Source organism: Triturus cristatus, chromosome 8 (genome assembly GCF_964204655.1).
Source record: "Triturus cristatus chromosome 8, aTriCri1.1, whole genome shotgun sequence".
NCBI classification, from domain to species: Eukaryota; Metazoa; Chordata; class Amphibia; order Caudata; family Salamandridae; genus Triturus; species Triturus cristatus.
In genome coordinates this window covers 1,687,827,104-1,687,854,165 of record NC_140591.1, presented here as the reverse complement: position 1 = coordinate 1,687,854,165, position 27,062 = coordinate 1,687,827,104, and the positions used below count along the sequence as shown (strand labels likewise).

The window sequence follows — 27,062 nt, the reverse complement described above, 5'->3', positions numbered from 1 at the left end:
CATCCCCTGGAGAGAGATGGACCAGCGCAGCAGCTTTGGGTTTTCCCCTCGCATCTGCATCAACCACCGCAGGGGTCGATGATCCGTTTGCACTCGGAAGTGTGTTCCGAACAGGTAGGGCCGTAGCTTTTTGAGGGCCCAGACTACGGCGAACGTCTCTCGTTCAATCGTGCTCCACCGCTGTTCCCAGGGCAGCAACCTTCGGCTGATAAAGGCGATGGGCTGATCTATGCCTTTGTTGTAATATTGCGAGAGGACTGCCCCGATGCCGTGCTCCGAGGCGTCCGTCTGGACCACAAACTCCTGGGTGTAGTCGGGTGCTTTGAGTACCGGAGACGCGCACATTGCGGCCTTTAGGGTGTCGAACGCCTTCTGGCAGGCGGGAGTCCAGTGTATTTTCTTGGGGTGTTTCTTGGAGGTTAGTTCTGTGAGAGGGCCGGCGATGCTGCCATAGTTTTTAATGAACCTACGGTAGTAGCCGGTGAGGCCCAGGAAGGCTCGGACTTCCGTTTGGGTTGTAGGGGGTTCCCAAGACAAGATGGCGTCGATCTTCGGCTGGAGGGGGGCGACCTGCCCACTCCCCACCTGGTGCCCCAGATAAGTTACGGAGCCGTGCCCAATCTGACATTTGCTAGCTTTGATGGTGAGGCCGGCCCGGCACAGAGCCGGCAGGACTTGACGGAGGTGCTGGAGGTGCTCGGTCCATTGGGAGCTGAAGACTGCTATGTCGTCAAGGTATGCCGCGCTGAACCCCTCTAGTCCGGCCTGGACCCTGTTCACCAGCCGCTGGAAGGTGGCCGGGGCATTTTTCATTCCGAACGGCATCACTCTAAAGCGGTAGTGCCCATCCGGGGTGGAGAAGGCGGAGCGCTCCTTGGCTCCCTCGGTGAGGGCAATCTGCCAGTACCCACTGGTCAGGTCGAAGGTGCTGAGGTAGCAGGCGGCCCCAAGGCGGTCAATGAGTTCGTCGGCACGGGGGATAGGATGAGCGTCTGCTCGGGTGACCGCATTGAGGCCTCGGTAGTCCACGCAGAATCTCAGCTCGGGGGCAACACCCGGGGTAGCCGCTTTCGGAACCAGGACTACCGGGCTGGCCCAAGGGCTGTCGGAGGGTTCAATCACCCCGAGGTCTAGCATCTTTGCTACCTCGGTCTGGATGCAGGTCCGGACCCGATCAGGGACCTGGTAGGCCCGATGTCTCACGGGTGGGCTGTCTCCGGTGTCCACGTCGTGGACACACCAGCTGGTGACCCCAGGGGTCAGGGAGAAGAGATCCGCGAACTGCCCTAGTAGCTGGCGGCAGTCGTCGGTCTGTTGGGCTGTGAGGGCGGTCAACAGTCTCACTCCTTCCACGGATCCATCGGTTTCCTTCGCCCCCAGGGGGTCTGGGAGGGGCTCGGTATCTTCTTCGGCCCCATCGTTGGTGGCTAGGAGTAGACTTAATTCGGTCCGTACAAAGTGGGGCTTGAGGCGGTTCACGTGGAGAACCCGGAGGGGGTTCCGCGGGGACTGCACATCGATGAGATAGGTGACTTGGCTCTTCCGCTCGATCACCTTGTAGGGCCCAGTCCATTTATCTTGGAGAGCGCAGGGTCTCACCGGGGCCATGACCCAGACTTGTTGGCCCGGCTGAAACTCGACCAGCGTAGCATTCTGGTCATACCAGCGCTTCATCTCTTCTTGACTGGCCTCAAGGTTTGCTTCTGCGAGTTCCCTGAATTTTCGGGTCTGGTTGCGGAGCGCCAAGATGTAACGGAACACGTCCGGAGGGGTCCCCCGGGGGGTCGCTTCCCACCCCTCTTTGACCAGGCTCAGGGGTCCTCGGACGGGGTGTCCGTATAACAGCTCGAATGGGCTGAATCCCAGGGATTTTTGGGGAACTTCTCGGTAGGCGAACAGGAGACATGGGAGGAGGACGTCCCACCTCCGGCGTAGGGGTTCCTCGAGGCCCATGATCATCCCCTTCAATGTCTTGTTAAAGCGCTCGACTAGGCCGTTTCCTTGGGGGTGGTACGGGGTGGTGAATTTGTACGATACTCCGCACTGCTGCCAGAGGGACTTCATATAGCGGGAGATAAAGTTTGTGCCCCGGTCACTCACGACTTCGCGGGGGAACCCCATGCGGGAGAAGATCCCCATCAAGGCCCGGCCCACCACGGGGGCCGTCACGGTGCGGAGAGGGATGGCTTCGGGGTAACGGGTGGCATGGTCCACCAGGACGAGGATGAATCGGTGGCCCTGGGCGGTCTTGGGGTCCGACAATGTCAATTCCTACCCGCTCAAAAGGGGTACTGACAACGGGGAAGGGTTGGAGCGGAGCCTTGCGCTTGCCCCCACTCTTTCCGCTGGCCTGGCACGTGGGGCAGGACTTGCAGTGGGCCTCCACATTTGCTCGCATCTTGGGCCAATAGAAGTGGGTGACGAGTCGCTGGTAGGTCTTATCCTGGCCTAAGTGTCCGGCCAGGGGTACGTCATGGGCCAGGCCCAGGAGGAGATTTCGGAAGCGTAGGGGTACGACTAGTACTCGGGCCGATCCCAACTCGGCCGACTTCTGTTCGCTGTAAAGCAGCCCGTTCTCCCAGTATACCCAGTGGGTGCCAGTCCGGTCGCCGGCTGCTTGGGCCTCGGCCTGTTGTCGGGGCCCAATGAGGGACGGGCAGGTGGATTGTTCTTGGCAGAACTCTTCACGGGAGGGGCCCCCTTCGCAGGGCCATGGGGCAAGTTCTGTCAAGTCCCTGAGTTTGGTCAGGGCTTCGGGGTCGGAAGGCCCGGATTCTTCGCCGGGAGCGGTTGGTTCGTCCAGAAGGGGGTCGTTGGCCTCTGGTGGTGTATCCTGGCTCTCGGGGATAGTGGCGGTGCTCAGGGGCCTGGCCTCTCCCCCCTCGGAGGAAGGCGCCCGGAGAGTCATTGAGCGCGTCGTGGCGCATACCCACTCGGGTAGGCCCATCATCTCGAGGTGGGCCCTTCGTTCCACTTGTCCCCACGGGGAGTTCTCCAGGTCGTTGCCCAGGAGGCAGTCCACGGGCTGGGAGGTTCGGACTGCTACTTTTAACTTGCCGGTGACTCCTCCCCATTCGAAGGGGACTAGGGCCATTCGGCAGAGGCTCTCGGAATTGTCTGATGATATGACGGGGCAAAAGGCGTCAGGCAGGATCTGATCCTCGGAAATCAGGTGGAAATGGACCGCCGTGACACTCGCCCTGTGTCCCGGAGCCCCTCGATGCGGTGACCGTTGATCGTTATCTGCTGTCGGTACTTCTTTGTGTTGGCGGGCAGGGGCGTTCCGGGGACCATCTCCCGGTCCCCTAGGGAGACCAAGGCCATGGCGGCTGGTTCCCATTCTTCGGAGTCTTCCACCTCTTCTCCCAGGGCTACAGAGGCCATCTGTCGAGCCGGCGGGGTTGTGGTGGTGGTCCGCTAGTACAGGGGACACTGAGGGTCACTGGCATAGTGTCCGGTCTGCTGGCAGCGGAAACAGGTGATCCTCACTCGGGGCCCCGGCCTCCCGGGTGGCCCTGTGCTGGCCGGAGGTGGAGTGGGAAAAGGTGGAGATTGTCCTCTGGGAGGGCTGAGTGGGGATCCCCCCAGGAGCTCCCTTGGCCGGCCTTGGTTCCCCCGCCCGTCTGGCGGGGGGGTCCCTGACTGTGGCGACCGTAGTCTCCCACGGGCCCCCGGGAGGTCCGGGTGTTCACCCACCGGTCAGCCTCGACGGCCAGTTTCCGAGGGTCTGTGAGTTTGCTATCCAGGAGGTGCTGGCGCAGCTCTACGAAGCAATTAGCGGCCAAGTGTTCCCATGCGATTAGGTCGAACAGCTCCTCAAAGGTGGAGACCTTGCTGCCCTTGATCCATCCGTCCAAGGCCCGGCTGTAAAAGTTCGCGGTATCCACCCAGGTGGTACCGGGTATCTTTTTGCAGTCTCTAAACCGTTGCCGGTACATTTCAGGGGTGAGCCCATATCTTGCTACTAGAGCCTCTTTCATGTGACTGTAGGAGTTCATTACCGTGGAGGGCAGGTCCAGCAGGGTATCTCTCCCCTCACTCAGGAACCGGCCCCACAGCCCAGCCCCCCAGTCTTTCTGCGGGACTCGGTGGGAGGTCATGGCGACTTCGTAGGCCTTGAACCACTGCTGAATGTCGTCGTTCTTATAATATTCTCTCACCACATCCTTGGGGATGTGGACCTTCGGTTCCACGGTGGAGGAGATGGGTTGGGTTTCCGAAGGTCGGGCCTCCGCCCTCTTGGCCTGGAGCTCGATTTCTTTTAGGCTACGTTCGTGCTCTAGTTGGAGTTTCTTTTCTTCGTGTTCTCTCTGTCGTTTCTTTTCCTCTAGTTCTCCTTGTAGGCGTAACTGTTCCACCGCCAGTTTTTTCTCGGCCAGTTTTATCTCTCCTTCGATTTTTAGTTTTGCTAGTTCCAGTTCGTGGTTGCGACCTCTTTCTCGGTCCGCTAGTTCCTCAGGGGATAGGCCCCCCTCGGGGGCGCCGTTCCTCCCCGGGCTGCTTCGTGGTTCGTTGGGGGTTTCTCCTTCTGTTCGTGTCCGGGGAGCTTCTGCTTCGACCCAGGTTTTTAATGCCCCCTGGAAGTCCTCTTTCGTGCTCAGTCCGGTGGTAGCGATTCCAAAGTCTTTGCAAAATTGTTTCAGTTCTCGGTGCGTATAAGATTCTAACTGGTCTTTTTGAAATGCCGTGCTTGGGTTGGTGCCTGCGGCACCTAGGGAAGTTTCTCCTTCCATTCTTCTCGGTAGTGTGTCAGCCGTCTACTGCACGATCTCTAGGTGTTGGCTCGGATCCCACCGCTGCCACCAAATGTTGGAAAGCGGTTCCCGGGGAGGCTGCGGAGTGAGCTCCCGTCCACCCTGGGGCCCACCTTTCCCAGAATTAGGCCGAGCAAGAGCAGAGAGGCCCTGCCTGGCAGGGTCTCGCACCTAGGATCGCACGCGCTGCGCTTACTCTCTCTTCGGATAGAGGGACACCACACAGTAGGTCGTTTATAAGGTAATAAGTCTTTATCGGTAGTTGTCAGGGATCTTTATGATCCGGTAAGCAGGTACCAAAGTAAATGCCACAAGCGGCAGCGATCTGGTGATGAGGGAAAAAGGGGGTAGCGGGACAGTCTTTGAATCAGTGTCTCTGCGAGTTATCCGGCGCCCAGCTCTCAATCCTCGAGCTGAGGGGATGTTGCTTCTCTCGGCGATCTCTACCGATCTTCTTGGAGGAACGGGCCGCGAGTCACTCAGCAGGCACCGGAGGGTCTTAGTTCAGGGAGCCGCGACGGCGTCAGCAGGGCTCAGATGGATCAGAGTTCGGGGAGCCGCGACGGCGTCAGCAGGGCTCAGATGGTCTCAGGGTTCGGGGAGCCGCGACGGCGTCAGCAGGGCTCAGATGGTTTCAGAGTTCGGGGAGCCGCGACAGCGTCCGCAGGGCTCAGGTGGTTTCAGAGTTCGGATCGCGATCTTCTGTTCGGTGAGCGATCGAGCCGCGACCAGGTCAGCAGGCTCTCGTCAGTCCAGGTCTTCTCTGCCTCTCGTCCCTTCAGCACCCCTTGTTATACTCCCCTTCCTCTTTGAAGTCCGGGGTCCTCGCGGAGAGGGGTCTGGTGCCTGGGGGCGGTGTGTCGGGGTTTCCTGTCGCTCAGCCCCTTGATCTGTTCAGGTGGTTCTGGGAGGGGCTCCAGACGCCCAGTAGGAGAGGCGCCCGCTCACCGGGGGCCTGGTGGCCGATCGAAACCTCCCTCGGGGAAGAGACCAGAGGTGTGACAGAGTCGGCGCCTCTCGGTCTGGTTTGGGGGGGTGTCGTTCTCCCTCGGCCGGGCATGCGTGTTGGGGATCTGTTCGGCCCTCCGGATGTTGGTCCACGGAAGCCGAAAGGCCGTGCCCACGAGGTTCGGCGTGTTTGTAGTGTGTCTTGCTGGTCGGGAGGGCCCACGCCACGAGGCCGGTCTCACAGCGGCCCAGTGTCTGTGACTGGTGGCATCCATTTTGTGATGCCAGGGCTCTTCAGGATTCTACTGCGTTTCCACAGTGGGTACATGTCTATCCCTCTAGAAGGGTGGAATCATAACCCCACACCAGTTACTGGTGTGGGTGTATGATTCCAAAGCGCTTGACACCAAACACAACATGTTTTGATGCAGCCATTCCAAAGTTAGCATTTACCGCGAGGTTATAATGCACTTAAGAGTATATGGTTTGACCGCATTCACAAACAGCCCCAGAGAATGGACTCTGAGAGCTGCAGAGGGGCCCTGCTCAGGCAGAGGCACCCCCTCACATGGAAACCAAGCACCCTGCAGGATTGATAGGGCCTGCCTTAGGGGTGACTGATAGGTTTAAATGTGTGTGCAGGAGAGATATAGTGAACCTATATCTCAGTGAGGAGTGCTAGCACCACCTCACCCAGGCTGCAGTAGCAAGCCTGTGGTGTCAGATTTAGTCTGCTTCCCAGGGGTGGCATAATACATGCCCCTGGTAGGCCTGTGAAGTACCTATGCCCTTGGTACCTAAGGTACCATATAGTAGAGACTCATAAGGCACCACAGTATCCAATCACTAGTGCACCTAATATGCACTCCATGTCGTTTAGAGAGAACAGAGAGGCTGGGCCCTGATTAGCAGGGTCCCAGCCAGACTATAGCCAGAAACCAGTGTTAACATCAGGAAAAAGTGGGGGCAACATAAGAGGCAGATCCTACTCTCCTACAAAAACACATAGCAAAAATCCAGGAGGCAACATCAAAAAATGGAGGGGAGACACGCCAATGGTGCCAGGTCTAACATGCGTCCCCTCCAGCTGAAATGTGGGGCGAACTACCCACCCCTTGGGAGTTCTCATCACTAAGGCAGAATAATCTGGACAGATCATCAGCATTGGCGTGTTCTGTAGCAAGGCGGTGTTCCACTGTGAAGTCCATCCCCTGTAGGGAAATAGACCACCTCAACATCTTTGAATTCTCACCCCTTATCTGCATCAACCATCTGAGGGGCCTGTGATCTGTCTGAACCCAGAAGTGAGTCCCAAACAGGTATGGTCTCAGCTTCTTCAGTGCCCAGACCACAGCAAATGCCTTGCGTTCCATAGCATGCCACCTCTGTTACCGTGGAAGTAACCTCTTACTGATGAAGGCTACAGGCTGGTCTAGGCCCTCCTCATTCATCTGTGACAAAACGCCCCCACACCATGCTCTGAAGTGTCTGTTTGAACAATGAACTCTTTTGAGAAGTTGGGTGCCAGGAGCACGGGCGCTGTGCACATGGCAGTCTTCAGGGTGTCAAAAGCCTTCTGACAGGTGTCAGTCCAGTTCACTTTCTTGGGCTGCTTCCTGGAAGTCAGCTCAGTCGAGGGTGCGACAATGTTGCCATACCCCTTGACAAACCTCATGTAATACCCAGAGAGTCCTAAAATGGCTCTCACCTCTGTCTGGGTCTTGGGGGTTCCCGAGCCAGGATGGTTTCAATCTTGGGCTGTAGGGGCACCACCTGGCCGCTTCCATCCTGGTGTCCCAAATACACCACAGAACCCTGCCCGATCTGGCACTTACTCGCCTTGATCATGAGGCCTGCTCTCCGCAGCGCCAGCAACACCTCCCAGAGGTGGCGCAGATGTTCGTCCCAAACTGGCGCTAAACACTGCAGTGTCATCCAGGTAGGCGGCACTGAACAAGTCCAGTCCAGCCAACACCTGGTTGACCAACCTCTGAAAGGTGGCAGGGGCATTCTTCATCCCAAAGGGCATCACCAGGAATTGGTAGTGCCCATCTGGTGTGGAGAATGTTGACCGCTCTCTTGCCCCATCAGTCAAGGCGATCTGCCAGTATCCAGACATTAAATCAAACGTGCTGAGGTACCGGTAAGTCCCTAACCGATCAATGAGCTCATCAGCTGTTGGGCTGGGGTGCGCCTCAGTTCTCGTGACTGAATTGAGCCCTCGGTAGTCCACACAGACCCGGAGTTCTGGCTTGGCACCAGGCGCTACAGCCTTCGGGACCAAGACCACTGGGCTGGCCCAAGGACTGTGGGAGGACTCAATCACCCCGAACGCAAGCATCTTGGAGACCTCTTCCTTGATGTAAGCTCTGACCCTGTCAGTCACCCTGTAAGTTTTGTTATTAACAGGAGGACTGCCCCCAGTGTCCACATAATGGACACAACAATCAGTGCCACTGGGAGTCAGGAAGAATAGATCAGAGAATTGCAGTTTTAGTTTTTGGGCTTCTGGGCACCTTTCCCATCTCAACCAAGGGTCCAGGACAGGTGGGACACGACCTGGGAGTACAGGACTTACTCAGGCGGGGTTCATGTGTGGATTCAAGATGGTGGAAGCCTTTTGGGTCTCTGTGGCTCTGAACAGGAGGCCTGCAATCTACCCTTAGTGTCACTCTGGCAGTCCTGGGTGCAGGTGAAGAGGCTGTGGATTAACAGCAGGGCTGACCTCTGTGGCCTCAAGGCAGGCTCCAGGCAGCAAAGCAGTCCTTAGAGGTACAGCAAGGCAGTCTTGCAGAGTATGCAGCAGGTCACAGCAGCAGGCAGTCCTCTGAGAGTCCTTCCGCAGATCCAGGAGTTAAGCTGAAGAGCGGGGCTGAGGCTCCTATTTTCTATACCTGGTTCCCTTCCTCTGGAAGGTGGGAGAAGCTTTTAGAAAGTTTTTTAGAAGTGCGTGGAACTTCCTGACTCCCCTGCCCTGGGTCCAAGATGGCTGCAATGACAATGTTGAGGTGATAAGTCATTTGTGTGACGGCAGAGCACAGCCTATTCATTTTGCAAGTGGGGCTGTCCTAAAGAGAGGAGTCTGTCTATAGAGACAGGTCTGTCCATAGAGAGGAGTCTGGCCACAGAGATGAGTCAGTCTGTCCATAGAGAGGAGTCTGTCTATAGAGACAGGTCTGTCCATAGAGAGGAGCATGTCCATTAAGAGGGGTCTGACCGTAGGAAGGGGTTTGTCCGTAGGAAGCAGTCTGTCAATAGGTAGGAGTATGTCCATAAAGAGGGTCTGTCTGTAGGTGGAAGTCTGTTCATAGTGAGGAGTCTGTCCGTAGAGAGGAGTCTGTCCATAGAGAGGAGTCTGTCCTTAGAGAGGAGTTTTTCCATAGAGAGGATCATACACAGAGAGACAACACTTCAAAATGTAAGATTTGTATATAACGTTCTAGAGTCCAAGTTTTTTACAAATACAAAGTAGGTTCTTTTATTGTTGCAAGTTGAACAGCAGCAGAGATACAGCCAACGCGTTTCGCCCGACAGCGGGCTTCCTCTGGGCAAAATCGGAAAGTAATCCAATCTAGTACAGATCCTTTAGATTGCCACAATCCCAGCTTGAATTGCTTGGCACTTCAACACCAATTCTCCTCAAATATCCAAATTTGTCAAAACGAGAAGGAAGGGAATTCTTCAGTTAATCCCAAGCTTGAGGAAAATGTATCACCAAAAAAACTGTGACATATACAAGTCCACAAATCACGATTAAGGATCCAAAGGTAAGATACAGTCACGAAAATTCACTGCGATTGGTGAAATTTTCTGAACACGGCAGGGTACTTGTTTAGAGCAGGGCAGGCAGCTATAGGCATTAAAGGTGAGCACGAGAGGGTCTATCTCAAATGTAGCGCCTTGAAACGCTGAACAGATGTTAGTGAAGAGGGGCAGGAAACATGAACTAAATATATGAGGACAACACACCCACTATCCGGGCTAACACTTTAAGATGAATTTGTTGTTTCTCAAAGCTGCTCAGATCTTTCTTTCTAATCTGAACCCTTTGTCTCTGGAGATAAGTTCGCCATTTGCTGCATGAATCACAAACCTAGAAACGGAGTTATCTGAGTCGGACTCACAAAGACTCAGGTCCGATTTAAATGTTGGCGATAAGCATACTCTGTGGCGACGAGGTGTTCTTACCGCCACATTATGTCTGAATGCTGAATTAAAAGCAGGCCGACCATAGCTTGACCGCGGTGGAGACGTGTCTGTCTCCACTCTGGACAAACAACCTTCTCAGACAGCCCCACACATGCCTGCGTGGAGCCCGGGCAGGCAGGCACATTAAAAAGACAAATACTGTGTTTATTTCCAAATATCAGCGTCTCCAGTGACCGGTACGAGCATCAAGGCAGGCATGAGAAGCAATATCCGCGACAGGAACTTTGGTGAAAAATGTTACATTCCGCTCAAAAGAACATTTCATGGTAATTCCATAAGAATCCCGAGGGCGGGTGATTGTAGGAAAACAGACCCAGCTGCAGGTGGAGAGCGATGACCCTTGACCTCAAATCTGCTCTTTTGGGTCAGAAGTTTATCAGCACCGCCGAGCTGGGAAAGCAGCGCTATAGGGTCCGCCCCAGTGCAGATGAATGAATACTTGCCAGGAGCCACCATTACGAGTCAAACATTGACAACGAGCAGTGCTTTTGTAATCTAATTACATATGTAAAGAGGGATTACTCACCCCATCCTGGCAAATTCACACTTGTGCCGCCTATCCCTTATCTTATGTCAGCACTCCAAAATATGAACCCCTGGAAAGTACCCAATATGTGCTGTTGGCCTATTTCTTAATATACTATTTTATTTTGGGGATAAACACCTCATCCCACAGGGACCTCTGACGAAAAGATCTCTCTGTGTGCATCACAACCCATGTAAATATACAACTGGCTGCAAGAACTGCTAAAGTTGTGAGTTGAGCATTCACACCACGGCAGATGGTCTCCAGGTGAAAATATGTCTTAATATATTTATTAATATGTGCATTTAACCCTGCCTCTGCCAGTCTGAGAACTCCCCCCAGGAGACGCCTATATAACCAGGGCGTGGTCGGATGTGTAAGGTCGGATGTGTCACTAGAGGGGAGTAAGTCAAGGACGGGAGGGAAATGAAGATAAAACTGAAGCGGTGACGCCCCTGTCTGTTCTCTGCTTTACTCCTCTCCATGTCTCTTCTCTCCTGCAGGTTGGGTGGCTGCTCCCTCACGAGTTCATGCTGTGGAGACTTCGTCTCTGTCCTGGAAGCAAACACATCCCTCACAGGGCTCGACCTGGGCAATAATAATCTGGGAAACGCTGGAGTGAAGAAATGGTGTGAAGCCCTAAAACATCCAAACTGCAAACTACACTCCCTGGGGTACGGATCTGTGCAGATCTCATCACATCATTGATTTCTATAATATACATCGTAGGTGGGGCTCACACATATATTTTGTAATGTTGTGGAAAAGGCACATCCATTCCAAGACAATAAAATGTGTGCAATAAGTGAGGTTTGTAAAGTGGGGGTACCCAAGTCCGAGAAGTGAGTTTGGAACAAGCCCCTCTAATGGTGCAGAAGGGCATTCTTTAAAGCTTGTTTTTCAGATATTTGGAGTAAAATGTCAACAATGGTGCAGATCTGCCCATAACTGCCCTGGCACCTTCTCCCACTAGACGCTCCGCCCATTAACAGATCTGCTGCTGGCCTTAAACTTCCATATTAAAGATGGACATGGACAGAACAATGAGGAAAGAACATCTGACCGTATATAGTCAGGGGTGTAACTTGAAGGGGGTGCAGGAGGTGGAACGCCCATCCCTAATCATTTCCTAAAGTCCAGCCTCAGCCTCTTGACAGCCCAATGACAGCTGCTCGACACTGTCATATAACATCACTGCTGGAAGTGTGATATATCCCCTAGTGTGTGTTGCTGTGTGTGGCTGTGTGGATGTGTGTGTGTGCGTCTGTGTGGCAGTGTACACCTGTGCGTGTTTCTGTGTGGCTCTTTGTACCTGTGTGTGTGTATGTGTGTCTGTGAGGCTGTGGTTGTGTGTGGCTGGATGTGTGTGTGTGTGTGTATGTGTGTACCTGTGTGTGTGTCTGTCTGTTTGTGAATGGGTAGCATGTCGGCAGCAAGCACAGCGGTTGGGCCATTAATTTGCCAGCTGGTGCAGCAGGCCCCTAACAGTCAATGTGAAGGTCTGTGAGACAATGTGTGTAGGTCTGTGAGACAGAATGTGTGTAGGTCTGTGAGACACAATGTGTGTAGGTCTGTGAGACAGAATGTGTGTAGGTCTGTGAGACAGAATGTGTGTAGGTCTGTGAGACAGAATGTGTGTAGGTCTGTAAGAAAGAATGTGGCTAGGTCTGTGAGAGAATGTGTGTATGTCTGTGAGACAGATTGTGTGTAGGTGAGTGAAACAGAGTGTGTGTAGGTCTGTGAGACTGAATGTGGGTAGGTCTGTGAGTGTGTGCACGCGTGTCTGTATATATATATATATATTTAGACATTTTCCGCCATCCAGGATTAAAAGGTATTAAAAGTGCTTTAGACAGTTGTTTTTAAGTAGCCTCCCGCTGAGAGAGCTGGGTGTGTCCCATTGAAAGGTCTCTTTGCAGTTTTGTGAAATATCACAATATCTCCAAGTGAGGAAGTGCCCTACATTTATCCCGGCTTCTGTAACTATTTTAAACAACTCTGGCTGGATAAAGATCTTTTGTGTGTAGAATGGATTTGTATCAATGGAAGTAGCAATCTGCAGGACAAACAAACAATATAAACTGCAATCCCAGCTTTCCTGTGAGCAGATTGTGTGATCCTAAGCGATGCCTTTATTGCACTGTCCCCCCTTTTCTTTATTCATCACATCTAAGAGCGCCTTGAAGCCCATCAGTTCAGGGTGTGCGCTGCACCAAGGGCCTGTATGTGGTTTCATAGAGTCTGGTGGGGGGAACAACCTTTACAACGCAACTTTTACAACGCACTACCTTTACAACGCATTTTTTACAACGCACAATCCATTACAACGCATGACATTACAACGCAGGACACTACAACGCATTTCTAAATACTACCTTTACAACGCATTCCATTACAACGCATACTACCATTACAACGCATACCATTACAACGCATAATATAGTAATATACTATCCAACACTTACCCTACTGTTGCACCCCCTGGAGTTAGAATAGTAATTTTTACCCCTATACTATCCAACACTTACCCTACTGTTGCACCCCCTGGAGTTAGAATAGTAATTTTTACCCCTATACTATCCAACACTTACCCTACTGTTGCACCCCCTGGAGTTAGAATAGTAATTTTTACCCCTATACTATCCAACACTTACCCTACTGTTGCACCCCCTGGAGTTAGAATAGTAATTTTTACCCCTATACTATCCAACACTTACCCTACTGTTGCACCCCCTGGAGTTAGAATAGTAATTTTTACCCCTATACTATCCAACACTTACCCTACTGTTGCACCCCCTGGAGTTAGAATAGTAATTTTTACCCCTATACTATCCAACACTTTCCCTACTGTTGCACCCCCTGGAGTTAGAATAGTAATTTTTACCCCTATACTATCCAACACTTACCCTACTGTTGCACCCCCTGGAGTTAGAATAGTAATTTTTACCCCTATACTATCCAACACTTACCCTACTGTTGCACCCCCTGGAGTTAGAATAGTAATTTTTACCCCTATACTATCCAACACTTACCCTACTGTTGCACGCCCTGGAGTTAGAATTGTAATTTTTACCCCTATACTATCCAACACTTACCCTACTGTTGCACCCCCTGGAGTTAGAATAGTAATTTTTACCCCTATACTATCCAACACTTACCCTACTGTTGCACGCCCTGGAGTTAGAATTGTAATTTTTACCCCTATACTATCCAACACTTACCCTACTGTTGCACCCCCTGGAGTTAGAATAGTAATTTTTACCCCTATACTATCCAACACTTACCCTACTGTTGCACCCCCTGGAGTTAGAATAGTAATTTTTACCCCTATACTATCCAACACTTACCCTACTGTTGCACCCTCTGGAGTTAGAATAGTAATTTTTACCCCTATACTATCCAACACTTACCCTACTGTTGCACCCCCTGGAGTTAGAATAGTAATTTTTACCCCTATACTATCCAACACTTACCCTACTGTTGCACCCCCTGGAGTTAGAATAGTAATTTTTAACCCTATACTATCTAATACTTACCTTAAATGCAATTTAATATTATGCGTTGTAATGGTATGCGTTGTAAAGGTAGTATGCGTTGTAATGGATATGCGTTGTAAAGGTAGTTTTTAAAAATGCGTTGTAGTGTACTGCGTTGTAATGTCATGCGTTGTAATGGATTGTGCGTTGTAAAAAATGCGTTGTAAAGGTATGCGTTGTAATAGTATGCGTTGTAACGTCATACATCCGTCTGGTGGTGCTTCAGACATGGGTTTGATTGGGCGGCGCATCCTAGGTGGAGTCTGGACATGACAGACGGACACAGGGGCTCCTCTGCAGGGCGTGTGCCCAGAGGCGGTCCTCAGGGAGGACGGGGCTTAGGGTTTGTATGAAATCCCCACGATTGAGTTACCCCGGGTCTGACTGATGCACCTGCTTGTGCTCGACAGGTTGGGTAATGTTCACGTCTCAAGTGAGTGCTCTGCAGATCTGGGAGAAGCTCTTCTGGAGGACCTGTCACGGGGGAAACTCAAACTCTACTCATACTGAGAAGCTTCAGTGACTGAGGTCTCTGCAACTGAACACCCAGGTGAGGTTTGTGTGTCTGACCTGGGAAGGGGTTCTCGTGTGTTTACACACAGTTCACTTCAGACCCAGAGAAAAATCAACAATAAAGGAATTGATAAAATACCATAAATGGCATTGATATGTTCTACTCAAAATAATTGTTTTTTAATTACACTTAAATATTTTAAATTACAGAGACTGTGAGTAGCTTGTTTTAAAAACTGTGGACTCTGTCCGTAGAGAGGGGTCTGTCCTTAGAGAGGAGTCTGTCCATAGCGAGAAGTCTGTCCATACAAAGGGAACTGTTCATATAGAGGGGTCTGATCGTAGACAGGAGTCTGTCAAAAGCAAGGGGACTGTCCATAGAGAAAAGTCAGTTCACAGAGCAGAGTCTGCTCACAGAGAGGTGCCTGTCCACAAAGAGGAGTCTTCCATACTGAGGAGTCTGTCCATAGAGAGGAGTCTGTCTGGAGCAAGGAGTCTGTTCCTAGAGGAGACTGTTAATAGAGAGGAGTCTGTTTGTAGAGATGAGTCTGTCCATAGAGCAGAGTCTGCCCATAGAGAGGAGTCTGTCCATAGAGAATGGTCTGTCCTTGGAGAGAAGTCTGTCTGTTAGGAAGGAGTCTGTTGTTAGTGTAGGGTCTGTTCATGGAGAGAAGTCTGTCCATAGAGTGAAGTCTGCCCATAGAGAGGAGTCTGTCCATGAAGAGGGGTCGGTCCGTAGGGAGGAGTCTGTCTGTAGGGAGGGGTCTGTCCATAGAGATGGGTCTGTCCATAGAGAGGAGTCTGTCCGTAGAGTGAATTCTGTCTCTAGAGAGGAGTCTGTCCGTAGAAAGGGGTCTGTCTGTTAGGAAGGAGTCTGTCGATAGAGAGGGGTCTGTCCATATAGAGGAGTCTCTATATAGAAAGAACAGTATCCGTAGACAGAAGTCTATTGACAGAGGTTCATGTTCATAGATTCAGAGTTAAAAACAATTTATTTAGATCTTGAGTCTTTCAAACACACTAAACAAACAGTTATAACCACTCCCTGAACAAGGCACATAACTACAATACACAGACACATTTATAACAATAAAAAGTTTAACCGGTTAATATTACATTTTCCCTCCCATGACTCTGCATCAGTTTCCATTAGTTTCATGTAATATTCCTGCTGTTTTGATTATTGCATGTAAAGGGTTCACCCATATCTGTAATGTCAAGGTGTCACCCAACTTTAAATGCTTCGTTCCAACCCCGTCAATAAAGCGCCCACATTGCCCTCATAAACCTCAATGGGGTTGGTGCTCAGATAACTTCCCAAATACTTACATGCATTGGGGCGGAAGTTGTATATCAAGAGGGGCCTCATTTTCCAGGCCTCAGCATTTATGGGAAAAAGGATAGATCTGTTAACCTTCAGCCTAAACCCGGAATAGTGTCCAACCTCCCGATCATGTCATCCATCCTGTCCCAGGGGGCCACCTAGTCTCTAAAGGTCAATAATATGTCATCAGGATATAGGGATATGAACTCTCAAGCATCTCTCACCAGAAACTATCATCACCGCGCTGAACCCTTAGCAACTGTGCCACTGGTTCAATGACCAGTGCAAATATCAAATTCCCCCCCCCCCCCGGCTCGCTCCCTCTATACTGCCACCCTACATCCGTGCCAGGATATCCGTATAGAGTGGGCACCCTTGTCTCGTTCCCCTCTATACTGGCCAGTGGCCACCGTCCTGATAATCTGCTGCCCACCTTCACCCATGCCAGGCTATCTGTATAGAGCGGGCACCCTTGTCTCGTTCCCCTCTATACTGGGCAGTGGCCACCTTCCTGATAATCTGCTGCCCACCTTCACCCATGCCAGGCTATCTGTTTAGAGCAGGTACCCCTGGATCGTTCGCCTCTATACTCACCAGTGGTCACCGTCCTGATAATCTACTGCCCACCTTCACATGTGCCAGGCTATCTGTGTAGAGGTGGCACCCTTGTCTCGATCCCCTCTATACTGGCTGGTGGTCACCATGCTGATAATCTGCTGCCCATCTTCACCTGTGCCAGGATATCCATATAGAGCGGGCACCCTTGTCTCAATCCCCTCTATACTGGCCGGTGGCCACCGTCCTGATAATCTGCTGCCCACTTTCAGCCAGGCCAGGCTATCCATATAGAGTGGGCACCCCTGGCTCGCTCCCCTCTATACTTGCCAGTGGCCACCGTCCTGATAATCTGCTGCCCACCTTCACCCATGCCAGGCTTTCCGTATGGAGCGGGCACCCTTGTCTCGTTCCACTCTTTATTGGCCAGTGGCCACCTTCATGATAATCTGCTGCCCACCATGCCAGGCTATCCGTATAGAGTTGGCACCTTTATCTCGCTCCCCTCTATACTGGCCAGAGGCCACCTTCCTGATAATCTGCTGCCCACCTTCACCCATGTCAGGCTATCCGTTTAGACCGCAGGCCCCCTTGTCTTGTTCCCCTCTATAATGGCCAGTGGCCACCGTCCTGATAATCTGCTGGCCACCTTCATCTATGCCAGGCTATCCGTATTGAGAGGGCACCCTTGTCTCGTTCCCCTCTATACTGGCCAGTGGCCACTGTCCTGATAATCTGCTGCCCACCTGCGTCCGTGCCAGGCTATACGTATTGAGCGGGCACCCCTGGCTCATTCCCCTCCATACTGAACAGTTGCCACCTTCCTGATAATCTGCTGCCCACCTGCATCCATGCCAGGCTATCTGTATAGAGAGGGTACCCCTTGTCTTGCTCCCCTCAATACTGGCCAGTGGCCACCTTCCTGATAATCCGCTGCCCACCTTCACCCATGCTAGGCTAACCGTATAGAGCGGGCACTCTAGTTGGACAGTTGTTTGTTTACCACTTTTTCACTACTTTCGCCACACCAGTAAAGAGAGAAATAGGGCGATAGTTGCAAAGGATAGAGGGATCCAGAGTAGGTTTTCTCAATAGCGGCACAATTGTGGCCTGTTTTCAGGCTATAGGCATTGTGGCTTCCGAGAGGGACAGGCTGATTAGTCTATTTACCATGGGATTGGACAACAATCTAGGCGGACAAGGGTCAGTCGGTGATCCTGATTTAAGAGACTTGAGGACCCTCAATGAGTCTAACAGAGTGATAGGTGTAAAAGCCACCAAAGCAGGTGACGAGGCAAAGCAGGAGTCAGCCCGATTAGGGGTGTGTTCCCTACAGAGAGGCTATCTCTGATGTTGAAATTAGCTTGCAGAGCTTGGATCTTATCAATGAAGAAACTAGAAAGTTCTTCACACCAACCAGATGAAGCGGGATGAGTAATAACCTCTGCGCTAGGAGATGGGAAGCTTTGAACAATGTTAAAAATGTCCCTAGTATTGTTCCTGGAGACACTGCACAGCCTCGCGTTCTTCTCTCTCTCCCTCTACTGCAGGATCGTGTGGGCAGCTACCCAGCCCTGGTCTTTGCTGCGATCTGAGCCGGTCTCTGGCTGCTGCTCTGTGCTCGACCAATGGGGGGCAGTAAATGATGCCGAGAGGGTCTATAACTGTGGCTTTGTCAGAGCAGTGAGAGGGTGCGTCTGCTCAGGCAGCCACCTGGGCTCCTCCCCTGCTTATCACGTCTTGTGAGAATGTTGAGGACCTTCAGAAGAACAGATCATGGACTGTTATAAACTGATAACAGTTCTTCCTGTTGTATATCCTCTCTTCGTGGATTGAGACAAAGATTAAAATCTTCAAAAATGATAGTCATATTGTTTGTGAAATAGGCGTGGAGCTTCGATCTTCTAATTTCCCCGACTGACTCTCATTACATCTTTTGTGTGATAACATATCAGACACATCGATCACACTCACCTCTTCAATATTTACTGACTTAGGATACAATGTCACCTTACAAGCCAATAGCCATTCACGTCTTGTAGTTATAGGTCTCACATCTATTTCAAGTTTTGTCGAAGTCTGATTTAACAAGCCACTGGATGTCCGACCCGTGAAATACAATCTTGGTTGTGTGGGTATTTGGATGAAGCGTTCCAAGGTTGGACCTTCCTCTTCACTCAATCACTTCCCCTGTAAGCAAACAATATCAGTCTGAACAACACTTCTTTATGTCCATAGAGCAGTGCCTGTCTTTTAGAGAGGTCTCTACCATTGGAGTCAGTCCTGTAGAATCTATCCTGTAGAATGCCAGTATCGGGCCAGTTCTCAAAGACAGAGAAGTCTCTTCCATTGGAGTCAGTCCTGTAGAATCTGTCCTGTAGATCACAAGTTTCAGGCAAGTTCTCGAGGGCACAGAGGTCTCTTCCATTGGAGTCAGTCCTGTAGAATCTGTCCTGTAGAGGACATGTATCAGGCAAGTTCTCGAGGGCACCGAGGTCTCTTCCATTGGAGTCAGTCCTGTAGATTCTGTCCTGTAGAGGTTAAGTATCGGGCCAGTTCTTGAGGGCAGAGAGGGTTCTTCCATTGGAGTCAGTCCTGTAGAATCTGTCCTGTAGAGGACATGTATCAGGCCAGTTCTCAAGTGCAGAGAGGTCTCTTCCATTGGAATCAGACCTGTAGTATCTATCCTGTAGAGGGCCAATATCAGGCCAGTTCTCGAGGGCAGAGATGTCTCTTCCATTGGTGTCAGTCCTGTAGAATCTATCCTGTAGAGGGCAAGTATTGGGCCAGTTCTCAAAGGCAGCGAGGTCTCTTCCATTGGAGTCAGTCCTGTAGAATCTATCCTGTAGGGCAAGTATCAGGCCAGTTCTCAAGGGAAGAGAGGTCTCTTCTATTTGAACCAGTCCTGTAAAATCTGTCATGTAGGGGACAAGTGTAGGAGAGTAGGATCTGCTTCACATGGGTACCCCCACTTTTTGCTGGTGTTTCACTGTTTTTCGACCTTAGTCTGGCTGCGGCCCTGCTAATCAGGACCCCAGCCTTGCTGCTTCCTCTCTAAATGGTTTCCATGTACATTAGGTACATTTCTAATTGGATTCTGGAGTGCCTTATAAGCCCCTAGTATATGGTATACTATGTGCCTAGGGCATAGGTACCTCAGAGGCCTACCAGGGGCTGAAGCATGTATTATGCCACCCCTGGGAAGCACTCCAAAATGGCACCACAGGTCTGCTACTGCAGCCTGGGTAAGTTGGGGCTTGCACCCCTTACTGTGGTATAGGCTACCTGTATCACTATCATTGCACACACATATAAAACCTATAAGTCACTCCTATGGCAGGCCTTAACAATCCTGAAGGCAGAGTGCTTGGTTTTTATGTGAGAGGGTGCCCCTGCATGAGCAGAGCCCCTCTGCAGCGTTCGGAGTACCTCCTCTGATGCTGTTTGTGGTGCAGCCTGACCATATACTCATAAGTGCATTATAACCTTGCGGTAAATGCTAACTTTCGACTGGCTGCACGGAAACATGTTGTGTTTGGTGTCAAATGCTCTGGAATACTACCCCCCCCCCGCCAGTTCTGGCATCGGGGGTAGCATTCCACCCTTCTAACCCGGTAGGACTTTCTACAGCCCTGGCATCACAAAATGGATGCCTCTGCCACAGACACGGGCCTCCTGCTGCTGACCGAGACTTCGGCAGGGGAGGCTTGGACAATAGGTTTCCTGTCCCAGGGAGGTGTAACCACCTCCCCAGACAGGCAGATATCTATTGGGGCTGGGCGGTGTGAGAAGGTGGCCTGATATATGCTGTCCACTAGTTCTAGTGGGCACCTTGTATCAGTCCAAACAACTCCTTATGGTGAATTGGTTAAAGACAACCTTTATTGAAAGCTATCCTAGTGATAGCTATGGAGAGGAGCCTTCAGGTTAAGTCTTGAAGGAATGTAAAGCAGCTTGTTTTACCAGTCTATAATCTCCTGCACTGGGGGCACACTTGGTATCCCTGTGCATAGCCCAGTTCAAAGCAGTTGCAGGGGCTACCTGCCCCTGCTATGGCACGAAACTGGACAAAGGAAATGGGTGTAACCACTCCTCTTTCCAAACCCTCCCATAGGTGGGTCCCTAGAGGATGTCCAACCCCCAAATTCTGTATAAGTATGGGAACCCAGTCCTTGCGACTTTAGATTACCCTGGCCAAAACTCTGCAACATATATCCTGGGGTGCCGCTCGGAGGCTTTACTTTGTGCTGACATTCATTGGATCACTGTGAACTGCCAGGGAGCTTGCTGTGGGACGCCAGAGAGACGAGTCTTCATTTAAATCTTTTATCGTACTCGCGGGACTGCGAGGACCAGCGGGCCTTGTGCTTCTCCCATTATCGCCTGCAGCTGGTGCCTCTTCCCGATCCCTCCCCCTGATTGTTATAACTGTTGCACTCTCACGCGTTAGCGGGACGCGAGCGGGGCGTAGCCCGGTGCGAAGCCCGGGCAACAGGCGGGCCCTCCTATGCCCTCAGAGGCCGAGTGAGGCCGGGCAGGGCCAGGTTATTTAAATTGTATATATTCCCTTGTGTCCCCTGCATTTCATGATACATGGTATATTACTGATATGGCCCATACTCCTGACAAAGTCCCTAAAGAATGTTACCTGGTGCCCTTGACAAATACTTTAAAAGGGTTCAACCGGATGAGGTCACGGAAAATGCTCTGGCTAAGCGCAGGACTGAGCGTCGTCGCTCCATAGAAAAGTTAAAACATAGGGCTCAAGAAGCCTCCTTATCCCAGCTCTCTCCTCGGGATGAAGTCAGTCACAACACCAACGATGGCCTTCCTTCGCAGGAGAGTGTTCCATTTCTGCTTCGGGATTGTACTCCTCCTCAGTGTGCCCCTGTTGATTGTAATAACCGTGCTACTCCCCCTCTTAGTCTTACTAGCTTACCTGTTGTCTCTAGTACTTATTTCTCTATTTGTGGCAAACAGGTTAAGAAGACTTCCAAGATATCTAAAGAGGTAAAGATTCACGGCCCCCCACCAAGTAAAAAAAGACGTAAAAAGGGGGGGGGGGTTGGTCACTCAAAAGATTAGACATTCTGATTTTGGGAAACAACCAAAGAAGGCTGTTAGTACCACTCCGGGGAAGGTAGTTGCACCAGCATTTACGCCTAACTTGGCATTTCCTCCCTCGTATACAAGTCAAGAACTAGAGGTGAACCTCATTGAGTCTCTTTCCACCCCTGTTGAATCACTGCTGGCAATAACCCCCCCTGTTGCCCATTACGATCACCTGGGCCATTTGATTAAGTCTCTTATCGCTCCTATTATCGAGAGCCTAAAGAGGATGGAGAAAAGACTTGCGGATATAGAATCCGCTATAAGTAGGAAGGCTGATCCGATTCGAGACCAGGCGAAAGGAGTTGCCCCCCCTATCCCCATTGATCCTCTAATCAATATTGATGTACCCAGAGCCGCCCCCACCCTAGTAAAACTAATCCCCTCCCCACTACTCATATGTCCCATATCCACCATGGGTCATCGCCCCCCAAGATTATGAACACTCCGGTTGGGAATCCCTCTAGCAACCCTGTGGGGGGAAGAACAAACGGACCCAAAGGGAACAAGTGGGAAGGGAGGGGAAGCATTAGTAATAATAGACCTTTAGAGATCAAGGGGCCGCAAGTAGATCTGCCCCCAGAAGCTGTGCCCCTGGTGATTGTTTTGACGGGAGTGCCAATATTGGTTGATAATAAAAAAGAAGGATTTACCCAGCTGAAAAATAAAATAATACATTGGCTCAGTATACACAGACCAATTGATGAGAACATTAATGGTGAAATATTGTATGTCAGGCGTCTCCCATGGTTGGGTGGTAGAAACAAAGATATCGAGGGAGATATAGTTGTAGTAAATTTTAGAGACCCACGTGCAGTTGATTACATATTGAACTGGCCTATAGACAATGGTAACAATCGTATCTCCCCCCGCGCCTTGACCTATTTTTACCCTAGATCGCTGGTGTTTCCTTTAGCCCATGGGAAATTGAAGGCTCCAAATTTTCCAAACCTCCCGGTGGCACACATTCCTAGGCAATCGGCACTTGGCCCCTACCCAGCTTTTGCTGTTGACACCCACAGCTGGTTCACTGTACCCCCCAGAACCAACAGAACTAATAGGAGTTGGGACCACACGGGGCCCTTTACCCCTCTCGAGGTTGTGAACAGGTTTGATGTGCTCACCGGTATGGAAGAGTGTGATTGAAGATTACAGCTAATGCTGGGCTTGGGGGGTCTGGGGGGACGGGTAGATGCCGCTAGTCCAGCAGAAAGTGATTGTGAGTTTCATATTGAGGCCCCTGGTTCCGATATAAGGATTATGGCTCCTACGTTACCCATCAGATCTGTTATTGCAGGGATTGTATCCACCTCTCATCCCCTATCTTTGGGCTGTAGCGCTGACGGCGGCCCATCGCCAAATTCATTATATCAATCTAAACCCCCTAACGGTCTTAGCCCGTCTGTGCTGGGCGGGAACGAGGGGGTTACTCCCGACTTGTTTACAATAGATAATGAGGTTATCCATATTGTATCCTGGAATGTGGCTGGACTGCAAAACAAGATGGGTCGCCCAGAATGGAACATCTTCATCAAGAAGTTCGATGTATGTATGTTCCAAGAAACATGGAGTTTACTTCCGATTCACAAATCCGGTTACACAACCTTTTTTTTGCCTGCTCAGGGCTGTGGGAAGGGTAGACCGGCAGGGGGTTTACAGGTTTGGGTAAAAATTGCAATGAATTGGGATGTTTCTACCCATGATACAGGGAGTTGGGATATCCAACACCTTTCTTTTGCTGGACAAAAAAAGGGCAGCAGGATAGACTTATTTAATATTTACTCGAGAGGAACCCCGGGGGTTACAACTTCAAGCACAGTAACAATTTTAGAACAGGCATTAGCTAATTGGCCCCCTTCCTCTAAAGTTATTGTGGGAGGGGACTTTAACTGCACATTCGAGCCCCTTGGTGGGGATGATCCCTGGGTACTGAGGAGGAGGACTCTAGATGGTCAATTCCAGCACTGACATTAGCCCCAATAAAAAAATGGTCATCAAAGGTAATCCAAATCAACGCTCTCACATTGGAATATAATCTTAGAGCACTTAATGGCAGAACCCCCTCCGATCGAGACGGAGCTATGACCTTTAATAGGCTTAGCAGTCCGTCTAGAATTGATTACATCTTATTGGATGTCACCTTGTGGTGTGATCTTATAGATATGGAGGTGGTACCATCGCAGGATAGCGATCACAACCCCTTATGTTTCAAGCTAAGGTGGGGGAAACGCAATGGAGACATGAGGATAGTTCCTCTGAGGACAACGAAAGAGGTTATCCCATACAAAAGCAACCGCAGGCTAAAATGGGCCAAGGTTCAACCCCAGGTTGCTATTCTGGAAGGTATTCGGGCGTATGTAGTAGATTTGTCCTTAGATCTGACGGCTTTGGAATCAGGAATAGGCAGTGCCCAGGGACTGTCCTTTGCACCAACCTACAAAAACGCAATAGAGGAAGTAGGGAAACATTTTTTAATCCAGGTTAAGCACGGTAGTCTGGGGAAGAGACCCCCAAAGCCAGCAATCCCTGGTATTCGGACCTGTGCAAGGCTAAAAGGAAAGAGATAACAGCTGCCTTGCGTAAAAAGAGTCAACCCTTAGTTAGTGCAGCCAGAAAGGACTACTCAAAGGTACTGGTGCTGGCCAAACGAGAGTGGGAGGAACAATACTGGCAGGACCTTAAATGTGCTTCTAAAAGGAAGAATCCATTATTGTTCTGGGAATTGATTAACAAGGCTAGACAGCGCAATACGCCACCATTAGCTAATCATATAACAAGCCAGCAATGGTATAGCCATTTTTCTGCCTTGTATGGTGAGACAGAAGTGGTTCATTCCCCCCCCTCTGATCCAGCTACCAGGGTCCATTCTTTAACAATGATCGAAGAACCATTTTTGTCTTCTGAGGTGATGCTGGCCATTAGACACTTGACCCCGAAGAAGGCTGCTGGCCCTGACGGGATTCCAGGAGACCTCCTACTGGAAGAACCTGTAGTATGGGCCAACTTTATTGCTCAAATAATGAATTTGATATCCAAGGGATTCCCTGTGCCAGACTCTTGGAAGGGAGCCGAAGTGATTACTGTGTTTAAGAAGGGTGATAGAGATGACCCTGCCAACTACAGACCGATCAGTCTGATAGACGTGATCCAGAAGGTGGTTGGCAGGGTCATTATTATGAGGGTAGGCATTTGGATGGAAGAGGAACACGTTTTGTCTCACTTCCAAGCGGGGTTCCGCCAAAAGGTGGGCACGATGGATCAGGTCTTCCGCCTCTTTGCGATTTATTGGAAGACAGTAACCATCAACAAAGGTAGCATATACCTGGCTTTCATAGACCTCAGGATGGCGTTCGACCTGGTCCCTCGTGACAAGTTGTGGGAAGTTTTAGAGAAGATGGGCATTCCAGGATCTCTTTTGAGTTTTATTGTGAAATTACATGAGGGGAACTATGCGAGGATCAGATGGGGTACCCAAGGACAGCTGACCGAGAGGATACTCGTGAGGAGGGGAGTACGCCAGGGATGTGTTATGGCACCAACGCTGTTTTCTCTCTTTGTGAATGGAGTGGTGGACCATCTGAGAGAGGAGCCGGCAGATGCGCCATCCCTGGCATGGGAAAAAAACCCCACTCTCCTCTTCGCGGATGATACCATTTTGATCTCCAAGACCCCCTCAGGCCTCCAAAAGCTCCTGAATCGCTTCAGCGCATTTTGCATCGATAGAGGTCTTACCATCAATACCTCTAAAACCAAGCTTATGGCCCTTCCACCTTCCACTAGATTCAGGAATAATCTTCTGCTTAGTGGTGAATCATTGGAGTTGGTAGACTCCTTTGATTATTTGGGCGTTAGGGTTAACAGCCGGATGAGCTGGAAGGATCACTTGGCCAAAATGTTGCTAAACCATAAAAGAGTCTCAGGGGGCGGTTCTGAGAGAACATCGGGAGTCCACGAGTAAGCCCGTGGCACCGATCCTTGCAATCTATGAGGGCCAGGTACTACCATCCGCCTTATACGGCTCCGAATTATGGGGATTTGAGAACACCCCAGAGTTAGTCAGGTCGGATAATAAGTTCCTGAGAGACCTGGTTGCCCTTCCCGTTTCTACTCCGCTAACTCCCTTACGGTTGGACATGGGCCGGCGCCCTTTTAAAGATCTAGTGCGCCTGCGCCCATTACTTTTTTGGGTTCGGTTGCGTAGGACCAGGGAGCTTCAAAAGTATGCAGCCACTTTAGACGAACTTATTTTGCTCAACACTGGTAATAAGATCAAGTGGCTGAGCAACCTGAGGCAGCTGGTCATGCAGCTGGGTTTGAGTGATTCATGGAAGAACCAGGATCCACCACCCAAGCTAGTGATTAAGTAGTTGTATTGGGATTGGGTTCAGAATGAGTCCTCGGGTAGAGGTGTAGGGGGCCCCCTAACTGAGCGGTTCATGACATTTAAATGTACAAGGAAACTTGAACCGTTTTTGGATTTTATAGAGAAACCCCTGGACAGATCACTTTATTTAAAGGTCAGGTTCGGGATTCTCCCGGTGAATGATTTCACATCGGGGTGGTACAAACAGGGTGTCTCATCGAATTCCTGTCCAGGTTGCGCAGCCCCTAATGAATCCCTGGCGCATTTCTTCTTTGCATGTTAAGCTTATAGGGTAGCCAGGAGGATTTGGTTAAAGCCATTATGCAAGGGGTTGGGCCTAAGATGTCACAAAATGGCCATGCGGATTCTTTGCACTGACACGACTTCCACCGCTATGGTGTGTGGAGTAGCCAAATACCTGGGCAGTGCATGGTTGTCACGCACAAGGCTCACCAAGGCCCTGCCCCATTCCATCTCCCCCAGCTGACCATTGTTAGGACGGTTCCATGATATCTGGCAGTGTTCCCTTCGTATTCTCTTGGTTTGTTGCTTGTACACCAGGATGGTGGGTTCTTGTATTTAGTTTATTATTGCTTGTATTGTATAAATTGTACACTTTTATGATGATTTTATCGAATAAAGTTATACTGTACATATATCCTGGACCTTCAACGTTCTACTTTAACTAGAAGACTGAAGAAATCTCCCTTGGGGTCAAGGAGTGACTCCCCTGCTTGGCAGGCACCAAAGAAGCAACTGATCGGTCTGCATCGATGAAGCTCCCGCCGGACGGTGAAGTCTTTGCATCACCAGAAGTAGATTTTCAGACTTCCCCGAGGCTACCCTGAATCCACAGCAAAGCTGAGGCCCGTGGCTATCGTGGGTGACGTGGAACCGGGATCCCTGGACACCGTGAACTTTTGCAGCAACAACCTCTTCCTGGTCTTCCTCGAAGTTGTGCTTTGGGCTCCGAGTAGCCCCAGCCTTGAGCTTCTCCTGCACTGAAGATTGCTGGCCTCCACTCCACGAGTGATCCGTGGGCCAGTTTCAAGTGTGACCCCTCAAGGCTCCTTCGCGATCGCTAGCCTGTTGGCTAGTAGGTCCCCACGAAGGCAACCCCTCTTCTGATTGGGCTTTCCTGGTTGCTCCAGATGTGCCCCGACTTACCTTCGCTGGGTGAGTCCCCCAGATCTTGCTGGTCTGCGCCGCCGTCCTTTCTCCGATT

At 50.7% G+C, this 27,062-nt stretch overlaps 1 protein-coding gene across 2 annotated transcripts in view; it reads left to right on the top strand.

The window, feature by feature from the left end:
• LOC146808613 (NACHT, LRR and PYD domains-containing protein 3-like) overlaps window positions 1-27,062 on the top strand; it is an 879,818-nt gene that overhangs the window by 741,499 nt on the left and 111,257 nt on the right. For both annotated transcript variants that reach the window (XM_085623637.1, XM_085623636.1), the window contains 2 exons: window positions 10,941-11,111; window positions 14,384-14,523. In XM_085623637.1, the coding sequence (XP_085479763.1) occupies window positions 10,941-11,111; window positions 14,384-14,483 (271 nt within the window). In that variant the 3' untranslated portion in view covers window positions 14,484-14,523. The remainder of the gene's footprint in view (window positions 1-10,940; window positions 11,112-14,383; window positions 14,524-27,062) is intronic.